The following is an 18,064-nucleotide window of genomic DNA, read 5'->3' as shown; positions in this document are numbered from 1 at the left end:
CCTGCTCTTCAGAGTGCACTCTCGCTTGAAAAGGAATGGAACGTACGTGTAATGAAAAATCTGGAGAGTTGCAAAACCCCCTAATTGTCATACCAGTGAAGTTGTCTTAGAATAAAAGATGAAGCTTTTACAGAGCAAACAGAACTATGAGGTCATTTGCAAGCCTTCTAATGAGAAAGGTGTTTTAATAAGGCAATGGTACCAAAGCGTTTACTCAGCAAAGTAGCACATATTTACTCTTTCAGTGTCACTCCAAGAGCACTTGCTGTTCAGAGACCGCAGGACTGTTTGTCTGCCTCAAGTAAATATAGCTGTTTTCTTCATTTGTTTCCAACACAGAAGTTCACACCATGCTGGATGCGCTGTTACCGCCTGATACTTATTTCAGATTTAACCCTCTTATGAATGAAGACATACCTCTGGATGAAAGTCGTAAAGAGAAACTCAGTCAGCTGCAGACTGATGGAATTCGTTATTTAGAACGAAATGAAGAAAAACTGAGAAAAGCTGCAAAAATATTAACACAAGAAAAGACAACTTTGCAGAGACTTCAGGACTGGATAAGATTAAAGGCTGACATGTACGAAGGCCTTCCGTTTCTTTCCAAATTGTGAATACGTGGTGCATGGCAGATTGTAAATGTAAATCTTGTTCCAGAAAACCCATTCAGTGCTGTAGAGGAAGAATGTTCACTGGGGGTACATAACAGCTACGGAAAGCTGTCAGAACTCCAGAGAAAGCAATTCAGGATGGCCGTTCTGTGCACATTTGCTTGATACAAGGTTTTATGATGTTAATTGTTTTTTGAACTCTGTGGATCTTACTGTTGCTCTACTTAAGATTCTGAAAGTCGGTAAAACTGAAAATTATGAAAATAACTGTGCTCTGCATTTTTGGATGTATGTACCGTAATTATGGTGGCAGTAAAACTTTATTGTCAACTACCAGGCTTATTCAAAATTAACAAAAAGTTAAATCCCTATTCACTTAAGTGTTAGGCTCTTATGTAGCCAGTGAATTCAATGGAAATGTAATGTTCTTACAGAAACCTTGCCTGTGTTAATTGCACTTTTACATTTGAAAGATAACATTTAAATTCTTTATTTTCGGTGGGTTTTGTACATAACAGTATTAAGATGTTTGAATGACTATAAATGGCATATTAAATTATCAAAATTAACTTACATTTTTAGGAATTGCTGCTTATTGATTTTTACAAAATAACTTTAGATTGGTTCATTCATTATTGGAAAATAATCCCAAGCCCCAAATCTTCACTTGAGCAGCTATTCCTGTCACAGGATAAAGGAAATGAAATCTTGAAATAGTTCATGTGAGTGAGAAGCCTACTACAGAAGCTTCGGTTTTGTATGCCAAACCCCGGGTATCTCTAGTGAAGAACAAAATTAGCAGTAGATACATGAAATAATAAATTAGGCATTTCTTTTTGTCTTCTAACTTAGATATATGCATCCTCTTGTAACTTCACAACACTAAGGTAATTCCGATTCAGAGCTTACTACAATCTTACTGCTCATTCCTTTGCAGCTTTCTGCTTATGCCGAGCAGGGTGGCATGGTGAGCTCTGACGATATAGTATGTCAATGATGCAACATTTTCGACAACAGGGAGGTACACCAGTTCTTCCAAACAGTATGACTGCAGTGAAATTTGAGTTAGAAGCGGCTGCTGTCACATTGGGCATGTACCCATTAATAAGATTGTTTGACAGATTTCTGTGTGAGTTTTTGCCTCTTAAATGGTATACGTAAAATGTCATCGATAAAATAGTAGATGTTATGAAAGTGTAATTAGGCTGCCTATAGGAAAGGAACTTTGAGGAGTACAGCTGAGATCCTTTATCTTAAGAGTTGTTGCAAAATATTCTGAGACTGTACAAGAAAACGTTTGATATGGGCTGTTCTTTTTTTAATCCGATATATTTTTAATTTCACTTGTGTCATTTTACTCAGATATCCATACTTTCCTGGCTTGTTTTTGTCAATGAAACTAGGAAGTGTCATGAGTGCATAAGCTATAGCCTTCACATTTTTTAAATTGTTCCCAATGCAAAAAAAAATTCTAGGGGCATAACGACTAAAGATGACATTGATATTCACTGTGTGAGGAAGGGAAAAGAGGATAAATAGAAAGAAAGAAAAGTTTAAAAGCCACAGCAATTAAAAGATAAGAAGTGAAAGAATGTTTGTTGTTCATTTCCTCTCTCCCCTTTTTTTTAAACTATGACCACCAAAAGTAGTTCCTTGAACAGGGCAGTAAAGATACTGAAAAGGAAAGCTTTATGGTCTTGGTGCAACTGTACTTCATACAACATCCCTTCACTCCAGTTACTAAGTACAGAGTAAAAGAATATCAGCAGATCCAGCCTTTCCCATTGGTGCGAGATAGTTTATCCTTATAAAAAAGAAATGTTAACATTATTCCAGTCAGGGCACTTTGTATAGAGTTAAACTGTGTTGCCAGCATTCTACATCAAAACAGACAATATAGGATAGTCTCATGTAACAACATACCTAATACACTCCTTGCTGTGGCAAAGAGCGAAGTCACAGCATCATCCCTAAGCCTGTTGAAGGCGTTATTCTGAATTCATAAATTTCCAGTCATAGCTTTTTGGGGTAGGTATTTAATCAAGAATGCACTTACCTGCACTGAAGAAATGATAACATTTTAACTTAAGTGAAACCCGTCACTTCCTAATGTTCAGACAGCGTGGTAAGTGCATATACTGAGCTAGGCTTTGCAGGTGGAACGTCATTTTTATATGCCACAATGCAAGAATTTTTCTTCACTGAGAAGTTCTCCAAGTACTCTACTCTTCTCCTAGGTAAGTTTACATGATGCTGGGAGTTGATTACAGACTAAACCAGGAAAGCTACCTGTCTTTTTGAATGAGCACAGAATATCTCAGATTACCTTTATTTAAATATCAAGTTATTTCTAGTTCTTTGTAAGCTGCCCACAAAGCTTCCACTACATCTCTGTTGAAAAAATGGCCATTTTGTGTAGAGCCTTGGTTTTTCTAACCTCTCTTCTAGAAGACAGCATTAAACATTTTAGCTGCTGAGTGCAGCTGTTTGTCTGATTGTTGGATCCCATGTTTAAGAAGTTACAATATACTTGCTAGCACATCTACATTGTCTCCATGTTACTTGACACAGCCTTTCCATGTGGATTTCCATAGATGGATTTAACGAGCTCACAGGAGTGAAGGCAAGTACTGTTTCGCCTTCAAAAGGCTACTTGCAAAATGGTATTGGCAGCTGATGGCTTTCTCTCTGCAAAATCCCACTTGTGTACCTTTAGCCCACAAACTAGGACATGAGAAGTGCATGGGCTCCCTGCAAGACCTCCGTAAACCTTGATTTTAATCTCTGGTTTGTGCTGAAGGAGGTCTGGTTCTAAGTTGGGTAAGTACTGATATTTGAGACAGAGCGTGTGCTTGTAAAGCTACGTCACAGCAACACCACGAGGTCAATATCTCAGGAAACATCAGTTCACTCTTATGCCTATAAAGGTAAAAATGTCATAGCTCTTAAACTGATGAGGTCAAGACTACACATACAGAGCGAGAAGAAAAGGCTGTATTTAAATCAAGATTTTGGTTCAAAGTAAATGTACGGCTCATCTTTTATATTGCTATCTGAGAAGGAGGGGGGAGTTTATTTTAGGGCAAAATCTGGATTTGTGATTATACTGGAAGCTACTATCTTCATTCGTCCTTTTTCCTCTTCTTTATTGCTGTAACTATTTTTTTCTTGGAATTTAGTTAAGTTACAGAATAATTAATTCAGACTGTTTTAGGCCACTGTGTCTATAAATTCACAAGATGCACGTATTGAATCCTTTCAAACTAAACCCTTTGATCTTCAGTGTTGCAAGTGCTGCACTGTCTAGGCACTAATTAGGAGTTTCTCTCCCCTCTAAGCTACTTTACAAATGTGCAGGTGCAACAGTTTTATCACTCTATCTGTAATTAGGTTTTAGTTAAAAATATATTAGCATTTTGCAGGGAATCCTAACTTGTGGGTGTGTTCCTTACAGCACTGTATATATAATGTGAGGTACTAGATGTGGAATCCCACTGATACTTTGATAGAAGAAAATGGAATAAGGAGAACTGTAGAGGAATCACAACTGACTAAATAAGGAAAAAGAATTTTAAATTAAGGGACTGTGTTGATAGGGAGCAGGGGGATTAGTGCTGGATCAAATACCAGCATGTTTCAACTAATAATTTGAATGAATTGAAGAACCTGATAATTCTCTTCACAGGTGAATCCAGGAGGGTTCCTGAATATTTAGAACAATAAGATTTCAGAGCAGCATGGATTTGAGAAGAAAATAGGCTAGAATTTTAAAAGTGCACCTGAAGAATAAAAGTGTAAAATTAACAATGGGAGAAGGAATACTGTAATGCAGATCATCACGTTAAAGGAATCCTGCTTTGAAGAAGTACCCTTGGGAATGTAGTGCAGTTACCCAGTTAAACTGACTTAGAGGCACCAGTCACAGCTACAAAAATAACTATGTGTATCAATGCACCAGAGAACTCCTTAGCCAGGAAAATGTGAACAAATCTGAAAAAATGAGATGTCAATTTGAATTTTGAGTCTAGAGAAAAAAATCACAAAAAGATAGTAGATAAGCATTCCAGGTTACTCATGAATTCAGGGAAGCCGACAAGGTTTGTCTTCCCAGATGAGTGTTGCCACTTGAAAATGTGTCAGGTTTGTGTCTTGGAGAGAAAATCACAAAGTTCGTGCTTTAGCTTAGAAAGTGATAATGAATTATTGTAAAACTGACGTAATGACCCTGCTCTGATTTTGAAAGGCAGGAAGAAAGAGTCTAGACCAGGAAATAAAAAGGTATAGACATAAATTAATCTCTCTGTATGCAAAGTAAAAAAGAGAAAAAGCCCCTATGTCATCTCTTAGTTTCTAATTGTGTATGCAGAAGGAGATCTTAACTGAAAGCGGTTTCATTACTGAAGGAAAGAAAAGAAAACTTTTAAATGTTGAAGTGTGATTGCTGATTTTAGGGTATTTCCTGTCAGTGTCCTCATAGGAATTGTGCTCTAGACCCTTCACCAAGGCACTTTGTTGCTCTTCTCTGGACACGCTCCAGCACCTCAATGTCCTTCTTGTCGTGAGGGGCCCAAAACTGGACACAGTACTCAAGGTGTGGCCTCACAAGTGCTGGGTAAGAAATGTAAGAGAACAAAGACCCACAGAAATTTTAAGAAAATGCTTACTACACCTTGCTGTTGAGATCTTTTTTTCTAGGCTAAGTTGCAAGCTGATGTTACTGGAACCATGCAGAAAATACTTGAAAGAAATTTAAAGCCAGATTCCTTCTCCTTTGTTAAGTGTTTTCCCCCAAACCGGGAGATGGAACTTGAGTGAGACTGTACATGACCCAGAGCCTGCGCCCCACAAGAACATACATGGTAGGGCAAGAACTTCCATTGGACTTGGTGTGAACAGAGCTTTCTGCAACGTTAACAACTAAATTTTTTTTTCTTCTGACGGTGTTTCCTTTTCCTACAGTCTATGATGGCTACATTTGAAAATGCATACAGAAGCTGTGTTTTCAAAGACCTATCACCTACCTATTCTGTCTTACATACATATACATGTATAGATACTATACACACATATATAGACAACAGTTTACATTACAAGGCAAATTAGAATCTGGATTTTGCACTCATTTCTGTCAGCTAGGGTGAACAGCTTCGTAGATAGTGTAGCTCAAAGCTTCTGTATACACCTGTATCAAGCAGTACTGAGGCTTTTCTTTCCAAGATATGAAAGACCAATATTGCAAAGGAAAAAAGCAGAAATGTTGGAGAGTTTAAAAGCTGAATAAGGAATATTGCCACTCTCCTACAAGGAAAGGCAGATATCTCAGGTACTGCTTAAAATGCAGAGTCAAGGACAAAATCATTGGTACTACTAACTCTGACTTCAAAGTGTTACTTTACAGAGTCTACCAAAACATAAGCATGTCATAACTTCAAAATTTGAGCATTGTGTCCATTCTAGATAGTTTATTTCTTGATAATACTATATTTAAAACCATCACCAAGCAGGTCTGAACAATACTTAGACCAGCCTGGGTACGAATACCACAGGAAAACCAGTAATATTTCTATAGCAGACTGAGTTTTAAATAATTTGCACTAGATATGTCATAAATCCTTGGGAAGAGCTACAGATCAGTTAGACAAGCTTAGGTAAGATCGTCAGGAAGAAAGTGTGTTCAGGATAGGTGTTTACTGTTTGGGTTCTCATGTATATAAATGGTTGTGTATATTAGAAAAAGTAAAAAAAGAAGCAAGACAAAATATTTCTAGTGTGATGCAGTTCCTATGTATTTTATGACTGGCCGGTAGAATGCATTCATTTCAGATTTACTTTGAGAAATGGAAAGCTTTTCCTCATCTATTATGCAGGGCTCAGCACACGACAGCCTCTCAGTTAAACATGATCTCTTTTCAAACCAATACATTTACAGCAGGCACATCATAACTGAACCTATAATAAATTTTTAAAAAATAATTAGTTTCCAGAACTGAATATAACCAGCATGTGTGTTGTGGTTTAACCCCAGCCAGCAACTAAGCTCCACACAGCAGCTCATTCATTCCACCCACTGTGGGATGGGGAAGAGAATCAGAAGACCAAAGTGAGAGAACTCATGGTTGAGATAAAGACAGTTTAATGGGTAAAACAAAAGCCCTATGTGCAAGCAGAGCAGAACAAGGAATTCATGCACCATTTCCCACGGGCAGGCAGGTGTTCAGCCATCTCCAGGAAAGCAGGGCTCCATCATGTGTAATGGTTGCTTGGGAAGACAAATGCCATCACTTCGAATGTCCCCCCTCATTCCTTCTTCTTCCCCCAGCTTTATATGCTGAGTGTGATGTCGTATGGTCTGGAATATCCCTTTGGTCAGTTGGGGTCAACTGTCCCAGCTGTGCTCCCGCTCAGCTTCTTGTGCACCCCCAGCCTAGTGCGCTGGTGGGGTGGTGTGAGGAGCAGAAAAGGCCCTGACTCTGTGTAAGCACTGCTCAGTTTACACATATACAATAGCTGAAAAATCCCTGTGTTATCAGCACTGTTTTCAGCACAAATCCAGAACATGGCCCTGTACAGGCTGTTATGAAGAAAATTATCACAGCCAAAACCAGCACAATGTCTTAGATCAAAAGTGAGGGGTTGCTACCATTTTTTGTCAGCAACTGGTGTGTGCTGGGTGGAAGGTACTGTCACTGTGGCGCACCACAGAAAACAGCACTACTTCCATGCAGTTTCTGCTGCACAGCCACTCGGTCACTGCAGATGGCCCCTGCTGGCATGGGAGACTGCAGCAGCTGTACACGGGCAGCAGTCGGTTATTCTGCAGACACTCTTTTTCTTCACATTAGAGATTTAGACACTTCGTATTAGTAGTCACTCTGACCAGTCAGGCCTTTACAAAATCAAGCCATACAGAAAAAAGATACTTCTCTTTCCTTCTGGAGATAATGAGAAAGAAGACTTAGATCATTATTGCTGTCCAGAACACAATGCCTTTACTGCCTTCCCTCACAATAGCTACTTGTAAAGAAGATGCTCTTGCAGCCAGGCCTCAGAAAACAATACTCCATGGTCACAAAGACTCTCAGTCAGCTCAAAGTCACAAAAAGCACCAAAAAGGACTATTTCTTACATCCCCAAAATACTTTGAATCAACTTTTTTCCAGTTGGCTCAGACTGCCAAACCTTAAAGGCATCGTGAAAGACTGGCAGCGTCAAGAAGACCTCTGCAGAAGGTCTCCATGGTAAATTCCCCATTGCAAAAACACTTCAGAGGTGTGGAAACAACAAATAAATTCCAGCTGCCGGTCAGTACCTTGTTCTGGTAACCTTTTCTATCAAGAGATCCCTGACAGACCTGGTACCAAGTGCCCAGCTGACGTATAGGGATGTTTCTGAAATGGAGAGTTATGTTAACAAGGAGCTGGTGCCAAGCCTTCTTCTTTCTATCCAGGACAGCTCCTTGAAATAAGACTCCCATGCCAACCTTCTGTCCCGGAGAAATGTACTATACAATGAGACAACAAAGTTCCCAAGCTAGCTTCAGTGCTTGGCTGAGGGGTATCAGGGCAGGTTTTCAGGTGTGTGAGGAAGGGAGCACATTTCCCAAGTGAGCCAAAGGACAAGCATGGGTGCAGCTCTGCCAACTCTAAAAGCCACTTGTTTGACTTTCGGTCGTCATCATGGGGTGACAGGGGGACAGGCAGGCTGCGATTCCAAATATCAAGTTTTCTATTGTGTGAGAGGGCACTCTTCTGTTGGTGGTGGAAAAACATAATTGGTCCTACTATGTGCCTGTGCTGCCATGCTTCTGCAGAGATGTGCTATCTATGCGGGCAAAAGCATGCTTCATGGAGGTGCCATGGGACACATGCTGGCAGTCTCAAATCATTGCAGACCATACAAAGAGGTGGTCTGAATGGTAGTGTAAGAGTACTGCTTCCTGAGGAACACAGCCCCCAGACATCACCTGGCTCCTTCTCCAGAGACCCAAAGCATTATGGATGCTGACAGAGGCACACTAAGGGAAGACAACAAAAGAATCTGAAACTGCACAAAGCAGACCCAAAGTCTACAAAGCAGCAAATGGAACTTCTAATTAGGTGCTCAGAGGTATGTAATTTGTTTATCATGACAGGTCCTGGACAGCTTTTCTTCCTCAGTTGCCTAAAAAGAAACAAGAATAAAGAGTTTCTTCAGAAGGTAAGTCACCTTGTCAGACTGTATTTGTAAAAACAAACACATTGCATCTCAGTAAATCCCTTCTCCACAACAGCAAACAGCAGATTAAAAAAATGATTGACTGTAGTTGATTTTCTAATCTGATGCAGACACACTCAAATAGCTTTATAGAGATATAGCACTGCAGCCTTCATTTAGCTTGAATTAAACAACACCTGCTACAGCTGGTCTGTATTTCAGTGTTAGCCTCTTATCTGCAGTCACCTACTGTGAAGGTCAGCAAATCAGATCACAGAAGGTTCAGTGTTAGTATCTTACATCTTCGAGCTTTTATTCAGGTATGCGTCAGAGCTGTGTATCTTTAATCTCTACACATACGTCTCTATCGTTACTCTAACAAGATGTCACAGTAGATGGTGGCAAGCAATCAGCTGTGCACTCAGCTGCATCTACTCTTCCCCATCTCCCTGAAGATGTCTAGGATTCCATAGTTTTGCACAGACAAGTCATCTCGCCTTATTCTCATCTCGCTTTCAAGGTCTAGAACAACAGCTGTTGTGAATCAAGGTCTAGGTTTACTTCTTTAGGGACAAAAGATACAACAGCATTTGTACCGTTCCTACCTGAGCACTGCTTCAACATCTTCCCTTTCCCAGAAAAGATCAAATTTAATTCTATGGTCTGTGGTGGGAAATCACCACACGTTGTGAGTAGTCGGGGCGGATAACGCAGCAACAGCTTGTGTGCACACAAAGCCTTTATTGAAATACAACTGCAGCAAACTGCTGCGGCACCTACTTACTGCAAATTGCAACTGCGATTCTGCACCGCGTTCTCTCTTGCCACAATGCTTTATAATCTTCTAGTAGTTGTTTATTATACGTGCCCTACTTGGATTGGCTTCAAGTGTACTCTCCTCCAATCAGCTACTGACCAAGCCTCTCTGTCTCCTCCTAAACAACACGCCTCCTGCTGTTGACTGACAGCAGGCTAATTCGGCTTCTTCCCTGCCGGGGTCACTCCCACAATGTTCCACATTCTCAAGAACTCTGATTTTTTCTTAGCTCTGCCCTGTGGATTTGTCTATGTCCGGTATGACTTCTGACCCCCCTGTACCTCTAATGCTATGTTTTGAAGTGCTGTCTTTAATGATCACATGCCTAATTTTGAAACCTAATGCTGCTGTTATCAACAATTGTTTAACAGCTTTATAGAACAGCCTCTGTGCTCATCTGTTTCTCTGTTTATTTCTGGACAAGGGTGTACTTGCCTAAGATAGCTCTTTTCATGTCAATTCTTGAATTTGTGCTACAGAACAAAGAATGAAAAAAGTGTTACAGCAAAGAAAAAAAAAAAAGCAATTGCCTTGTCTCTCCTGCTCAAAAATGTCAGTGTTACAGCACTACGAAACCTTTGAGCAGAGCACAAATGTTTCCCAGAACAACAGATGATGGGAGAAATGAGAAAACCATTATTACATAGCTAAAATAACAGATCATAGATGGTGCCAAGGGTTTGATTCAGGGTATGGTAGAAGGTTCCTCCTTAATCACAGCAACAAAAAATAACTTCAGAACAGAAGTGGGGGTTAGCACAAAAAACTGTCAAAGGTAATATATATACCATGAGTTTGAAAAGAAATCTGTATGACAGATTAATCTATTCGGCTTGAATTAAGCCACAACTTCATTTGTGTGTTGATTACAGATAATCATTTGTCAAACATGCAAATTGCTATTGAATGTGTTAAATAAAATGGTTATTTTGGGAGTGAGGGAACTCAGCTGTTTCTGTGATCCATGATAGTGAAAAATAGTGAACAGGTGCATGCACACATACAGAAAAAATCTGGATGTATCCATTTTAGCGACCATATTAGTTTAAAAAATCAAGGAGTCAGTCTCATAGTTCCAGAGGTTTCCACCACCTCTCCTAACTTTGGTTGACCCACTTTGCCTCCAGCTGTGGACATTAGAGTCCCCCAGCTACACCTGTGAGGGCTAATGCCAGCCTACGGACCACACTGCTTGTCACTAGTTGGGATTCAGAGCCCCAAGGAGCAAGAACACTGCATGTTTTACCTTTTTAGGCTTGCTTCCACTCTGTCTTTATTATTAAACACATGAAAAACTCAGTTGGTGTTAGTCAGTTTGAGAAAACCAGGAAAATTTCTTTGCACCACTGTTGGTGATGAAATACCTCATGGCCTGTGATCCGTCACTTCAGCCTTCTGATTTGAGGGCCTGTAGCTGGTAACCCTACTAATTTACTTCAGCAAACTTTCAAAATATGCAAGGGAACTACTGCGCTGAGGAAACTGTCAGCATCACAGCAAGTGGGGAAGCAGGTTCCAGCACCAGAGGAGGTGAGTGATTATCCTTTAAACACGAGCCCTGCCTGAGAACTTCGGAAGGAGCAAGGGTACTCACAGAATGAATGACTGACAATCTTAAGAGCGTCAGCGGAAAAGGGCTCATTTCCAGTGAGAGGAAAGGGTGATCACCAGGGATCATACATCATTAACTAAGGTTTCTCATGTATTTGAGTGACGTAGAGCGCACATCGATGGAAGATAATCGAACTTCATGTTAATTGCTGTATGTGATACTAGCTCTTCCAGTAAAGTGTAAATTGTGCGACAGAGAAGACACATTTCCAGTATTCTTCTCAGAAATTGTGTTGCTTTCCTTTAGTTTGTAGAAGGAATATTACATGCCAGAAAAGAATGGAAAAATAACAGAGCTCAGGGACTGTGGGGCAAAGGACAGGGGGTTAGGGGAGATCAAGCAGAAGAGGACATAGTGAAGCATTCACTTGCTTTACTGAGAAGTGTTATGCCAGTATACCATGAATTTAAAATGATCAAACAAAATACAAAAACACAGGCAGGAGCTCATCTGCTAGAGACAGAATGGTAAAACTAAACAGATCTGCTCGCTGATCCTGTATCAGTGCAATCTTCTATTTGGAATGAGGGGATAAAAGAAAGGTTATGCCTTCTGTTTATGCTGAGGCTCCCGCCTGCACATGCAACAGGACGTTTGCAAATTCGCTGCACTTCAATTTAATTTCAAAATCTTGAGGAAAACCATTTCCAACAGGATGTCATTGGTCAGCGTTTGGAACATCTCAGCATCTTTTAATTTCAAAATTCCTTTCTTTTGTCAGATGTGTCTATTTCTTGTGATGCACAAATGCACTGTTTTCAATTCATTCATTGTGTACCGCATTAAACATTTTCAGTAATTCATTTTTCCTTAGTTCATTGAACTATTTGATTCACCTGGGGCAGATTGCATGAACCCATCTAAATTCCCAGTTCATTCCTGGAGGTCATCACAACTAGAACATTCCCCGGTGATCTCAGCTCCCCTTCCAGGCTTCCCCAAGGGCTAGTGATTAGCTGCTATGGTGATCATCAACCACATCTTCCAAACACCATTTGGTGCCTGGGCTACGACAGATCCTATTATGAATTATTAACTAACCTCACTGCCAGTTAAAGCTGAGAATACTCACATACTGCATGACAGTATGCATTGTTATTGAGGTGGCAGGCTGCACAGGTATTGCTTTTCCTCCTATCCTGGGTGTTTTGCCCTTGGGAATTGTACATTTTCAGGGTCAGAAATAGCTTTTTCTTTGGTATTTTGGATTAACATAAACAAAATCATTGAGTGCAAAACCTTTCACTTAAAGTAATCATAGTGTTTTGACCTTTAAAAATACATAATTGTCATGATACGGTGATCAGTACAAGACAATCTTGGAAATATGTTTGGTTATGTAGAAAAAAGTAAAGCTGATTGTTCATTGTTATGTGCTTCAGAAAGCTACAAGGACCATGAACTGGTGTTTCTCCTCTGGGAATCTAGCAGAGCTGGTCAATTTATCCAGAGATTTTCTCACTTGAACTGCTTCAAGAAATCCATACATAAGCCATTAGGGCAATGTTGTGTTTGTAGCTTAAAAATAGTCTCATCCTTAGAAAGTCCTACAGACTTAGAGAACAAGGTGTATCTTAAACAAGCAGGCTAGGGAAGCCCTTTGGGCGTTTGTCTGGTTCAAGACTAAAGGATAAATTCAAAAGGACTTAATTGATGTAATTTTTCACCAGGGATTTCCTCTCCTCCTTCTCAAGCTTCCCAGGGAAAACTTTCTTTTATTCTAAGCCCTAGTACACGTGATCAAAATTCATATTCATATGACGGGAAAAGGAGCAGACCTTACTCTTTCACCAGCTTTGCTTTTTGTCATCTGAGAAGACTTAGGGACTACTTTTTTGTTGTTGTTGTTTGTGAATCATTAAGTTAATTCACATTAAGTATATGCACATGGTGGATTGGAATAAAGTTCCTCTGAAGCAAGAGTTCTAATAGCTATTATTAAGCATTTTCCAGAATCTTTAAATTGCTTCCAAGCTCATTTCCATAATGGAAAACTCCCCACTGAAGACAAGTCTCTTAACCTGCGAGACACTGAGTCGAAAGATGTAACAGGTTAAATCATAAGGTCAATTTTGACTTTAAGCTCCCATTTTCAAAAACAGAGCTGCTTAGTATTTAGCACTTTAGAAGCCCCTTGGATAAACTGCCTGGTGTCTGTAGACTTTTGATCTTTGTGGGGCAGTTTTTCAAGAACCTTGAACGGTGAATTAGGCTTGTGAGGGATTTTTAACTGTCTCAGCCAGTCTCTTCTAGTGGAAAAATACGAACTCTAATCATGCACACAAAATGTATTTGGTGTTTGCAGACACTTTGATCTGCTGTGTGCGAAGGACTTTCTTCCTTTATTTATATACCGGATAAAACACTGGTCCTGTTGACTTCAATATCAAATTTCTATGGACCTGAGCCATTTCACCATGTTGAACACAGCTGTCAAAAATAGATGCAGTTTCCGTAATATGCCACGGATCACGTTAAATACATATGTTACATAATCCTTTCAAGTTTCTGGCAAGTTCCAATGGTCCTTTATGTTCCTTGAGATCACCTTCTGAGCATGGCCAAAAGTACCATGGTCTGCATATGTTGCTATCTGTGGATGTTTTAAAGAGTTTACTTCTCTGTTTTGTGTGAAAAACTTTATTTCTTAAGCATTCTTGGAGCACATCCACAAAACCAATATGGTAATACCTTCCTGTGATGAGAAATGCCCAGGTGTGTGAGACCTCTGTTTCCCTCCTTTTACACCCTTTGCTAACTAGCAGCTAAAAAACATAGTATTCCAAAATAAAATGGTGCTGTCATCTCTCCTTCAGAAGGTACTTCACTTAGCATGGTATTATTAAATACTCAAGAGACCACAAGAGAGAGCACCCTAATCATTATTCTAGATGAACAAGCTATTCGGGGGAAGAGAGGCCAGTTACGTATCTAATTAAAAAAGAAAAAAGACACAAAAAAGTGGTGAAATATGCGCAGACATAGGGTTAGAGCTTAAGTTTCCTCATACATAGGCAAATACATCAATTACAGAGTTTCTGTGTGTTTGTGTGAGATGTATTTTATACGTGCAGTCTTAATTTCTCTCAGTGTTTAACTATCTTGTTAAAGCTGAAAGTGTCATTAGTGTGGATTGAAAACTTTTGCCTTTATCCTCATCCTTCTCCTAGATGCTATTGTAAGGTTTGTGCCCTGAGAAGTTAAAGTTCCTTAAGCAAAGGAAACAATTGACACCAGACCTCTTACTTCCTTTCTCAGCACTCTAATGATCAAGCTAATGGAAGATGGGACAGGTGATAGCACCAGCAGCTCCTCCTCTCCATCTGCTCCTCCAAGAACTGGATCCTCTCCTTCCATTTTGCATTCAAGCATCTAATTCCTGAAGGAAGTTTCAGCCCTGTGAACTTCTGACAGTGCCTCCCAGAAGCTTGGAGTATCTAAAGTCCTAAAAAGGCAGGATTAAGTCCGCAGCACTTCCACGTGGCTGTCGCTGACTGGCTCTTCACTTAGCCAGCTAGCCGCCTTAGGTGCTAAAGAACTCTGATTTCTCGTAAGGGAAGCCTGGGTGATAGTTTAAGTATCAGGCATGGCAGTACCTAATGGTAGTCACAAATTGTCTTTTGAGGGAATAGTTCTGAAGCCTTAAATTAAGGATTATTTTTCAATTCTTGACAGCACATCAGAACATTTCCATGTGGTGCTTTTCCTGTACGATTCTAGCTTAGTTCTCAACATATTTTACATCAAAACACATCCGCTGCCTGGTTCTCTCTGGAAGCTGATTTTGTTACACTATACCAAGCAGTGCAGCTTTTGACATTAGGCATTATCACTTAAGATTTTGATCTTGTCTTTGGTCTCTTTTCTCACTAAAATGTGAGATATACTCATGTTTTAGGCTGCTATAGTAAACAAACCCTAGCTTCCCAAGAGAATTAATTCAGCAGTAAATGCATTTACTTTACTATTACGGTATCAGAACATCCTCCAAAAGAAATTTGAAAAGCCCATAAATGTATCATACTAAAATTAATCTCTAAAGTTTTTCAGGTTTTGATTGGGAGGGAGCCATAATCTACTGAATACAATTAGTCTAAATTTTACTGACTTCCAATATATTTGGGGGGTGTTCCTCGCCGTTTTACTTTGTGTAAAGTACTTCTCGTGCTACGCCATGCTCCATACGTCATTGAAAGACCTCAAAATGAGGGGAACAGTGGGACAGTGGCATCACTCATGTTAAAATCACTTGGGTGCATTCAGCTGAGTAAATGCAGACTCTTACCATGTAGACATTTACAGCTGAACGAGACACCCGCTGGTCCTGTTACAGTCACTGAAGAGAAATAGGCATTTCTAGGATGCAACTCAGCCTATCCTAATGTAGACATCTAAAATGGGTTAATGAATCATACACTAAAAGTGCCTATTTCTGGTTTCCTTTATACTTGGTGGAGAGAATGACTAGCTCAAATGCAGACGTTCACATAGTAGACATCTAAAGTTAGGTGAGATGAACAACCCGAGATGTCTTTCTGCATCCCTTAAAAAAGGCTGGTCTAGAAACAAAATGTCAAAGAATTCTTTTCAGCCAACACTAGCGTCTTCCAATGTATCAGCCCTCTGAATATTTTATTTGGTAAGCTCTTCCTAAAAATGCTTTGCGAATGTCCAGATCATGACTAATACCCATCGCAGACAAGTTTTCGATAGCTTTTCCTGTGTCACAATGTACGTGTCACATGTACGTGTATTAATTTTGTGTATCAAATAAATGAATGTAACAATGCTTCCCTAAGCAAAGACTATAAAAACCCCCAAGTGATTACTACAGAAGAAGGCAGTAGATAAGTAAGCGAATCAAGGTCGGTATTAAAGCAACATGAAGACTAAACCACTACGTTTGGAAGTTCCCATCCACGGATGTAATTGCAGCAGGCAAAATGAGGAGAAATGCTACAAAAGTAGTATGATGACTACAGGAAAGATGCAAGGCAGCAGAGAACAACTCTGAAAGCTCTAGCTACATAACTTCTGCTTATCATAATAGCTGTTGCTGTTCATGCCAACAAGCCCACTTGTTTCTTTTTGCTTGATGCCACCGTCCTACTGCCAGTGTCAGTGGCACTTGTCCGCAACAGTGGATGCCATCATGAGCAGAAGTAGCTCCTAGCTCTATAGTAGGCTGTATAAACCTTTGAATTTACTCGTTTACTGATAAATACATGTATGCCACCATTCGGGAAGTTCTGCTTTGTGCTATTGAATGTCCGCAATTTATTTATCTTGGTAACACAAAAAAATAAGGAGTTTAAATTCTTAAAGGAATAAGTAAGGTTAAAATCATACCAGCTGCAATATTTCAGCCTAATCATACACCAGTATAGAGTTGTTCATTACACACTCCCTGCAACAGCAACATCTCTCCATTTATTTGGTTTCTGTGGTCTAACTTGCACCAAGTGGATTGTCACAGCTGACAGGATTATGCCTGTAAAATTTGGTACTTTAGCCATCCAAATACTAACCAGATCTTTGCTCCTGCATTTTAAGAAAGATAAACTTTCAAGTCTTTCCCCTGAAGTGCCCTACAGTTCTTCAGTCCACCTTCTGAAGGTGTGGCTCACCATGTTCCCCTGGGAATCTGACAAAGATGAAAAAAGATAGCTGTCTGAGAAATCATCCTTCTCTCAGCATGGCACGCCCAGATTTTCTCAAAGCCAGTAGCAGCTACGCATTCTCCTTAAGGAATGTGGTATCTTGGAAGAAAATCAGGAAATATCCTACTGTTTTAGGTCCCCTTTTTACACATGACTGGATGGTTACTTAGATGGTAGTGGGTTTGTATTTAAGATCAAATAAATTAGTGGGGAACATAAGAGTTGTACAGCAAAAAAAAAAAGGTAAGCAAACAAAAGCAAAGAACATTTAGGGGCACACTTTTGAGCACTTGCTTCCCTCTCTTTACTAAAGGGATTTTCTTCACATCCGTCTAATCTTTGTTGCATAGCCAGGTCTCAAACAATAATATCCTGGCCTCAGGTAGGATCTCGAATATCTCCGAAGTCTGAGGCAGTAGTGTCTGACTTATTGTTTAACCCTTGGGTATTTATACGCATGTGCTATATCATTTACAGAATCTGTTATTCATCTAGAGTGTTGTTTTTCAGAGGATCAGCTGTTCAGAGTTAACTTGCCAGAGTCCTAATGGGGTTACGCTGCAGAGATGCAGCCTAAGAACTTTTTGCTCACCTTGGGCACTGCGTTTTGCACTATTAAGTTTTCACTGCAGAGTTCACCTTGAGAGCTGAAATGGATAATAAGGAGTTAACCACTATAAAAGTTGCCACCTTGCAGTGCGCAGAAGGCTGCTGCTAAAATGGCAAAAGCAAGTTCAGCAGCGGCAGATAATGACATTTACTACATGTTAAACGTGGACTAGGATTAATTTTGAGCAATGCTGAACACAGCCTATAGAAGTCTCAAAATGGTATTGCAATGCTTTCTGGCATTGTGCGTTAAATGAAAGAGAAGGTGAGCACGGTGAGCACTCCTCAACTGAAAGGTGCGCTCAGCAGAAAGGCTTATTTGAAAACAGCCTCCTTCAGACTCTTCTCCAAATGGTCTCATCCAGAGCTTCTCTTCAAGTGATCGCATCTAATCATCTGACTTCCTGAACTTGTGAACTGGAAATTTAACCTAATTCAATTTTGCCCCAACTGGAGAAGAACGCGCTGGTACGAGCTGTGGGCAGGCCACTGGCTCCGCTATTTGTGGCAGTCCCCAGGACAACCGGCATGCCACCGAGGATTCCACCGCCCCCCAGAAGAA

At 40.0% G+C, this 18,064-nt stretch overlaps 1 protein-coding gene across 1 annotated transcript in view; it reads left to right on the top strand.

Annotated features, from left to right (window-relative positions):
* Window positions 1–614, top strand: part of PNPLA8 (patatin-like phospholipase domain containing 8) — a 37,956-nt gene extending 37,342 nt beyond the window's left edge. Inside the window, exon 9 of the mRNA XM_010144624.1 lies at window positions 340–614. Coding sequence (XP_010142926.1) covers window positions 340–614 — 275 coding nt within the window. The remainder of the gene's footprint in view (window positions 1–339) is intronic.
* The last annotated feature ends 17,450 nt before the right edge of the window (window positions 615–18,064 follow it).

Source organism: Buceros rhinoceros, unplaced genomic scaffold (assembly GCF_000710305.1).
Source record: "Buceros rhinoceros silvestris isolate BGI_N320 unplaced genomic scaffold, ASM71030v1 scaffold21031, whole genome shotgun sequence".
Taxonomy (NCBI): Eukaryota; Metazoa; Chordata; class Aves; order Bucerotiformes; family Bucerotidae; genus Buceros; species Buceros rhinoceros.
The sequence above is the reverse complement of the archived record's forward strand: the minus strand, read 5'-3'. Positions and strand labels throughout refer to the sequence as shown.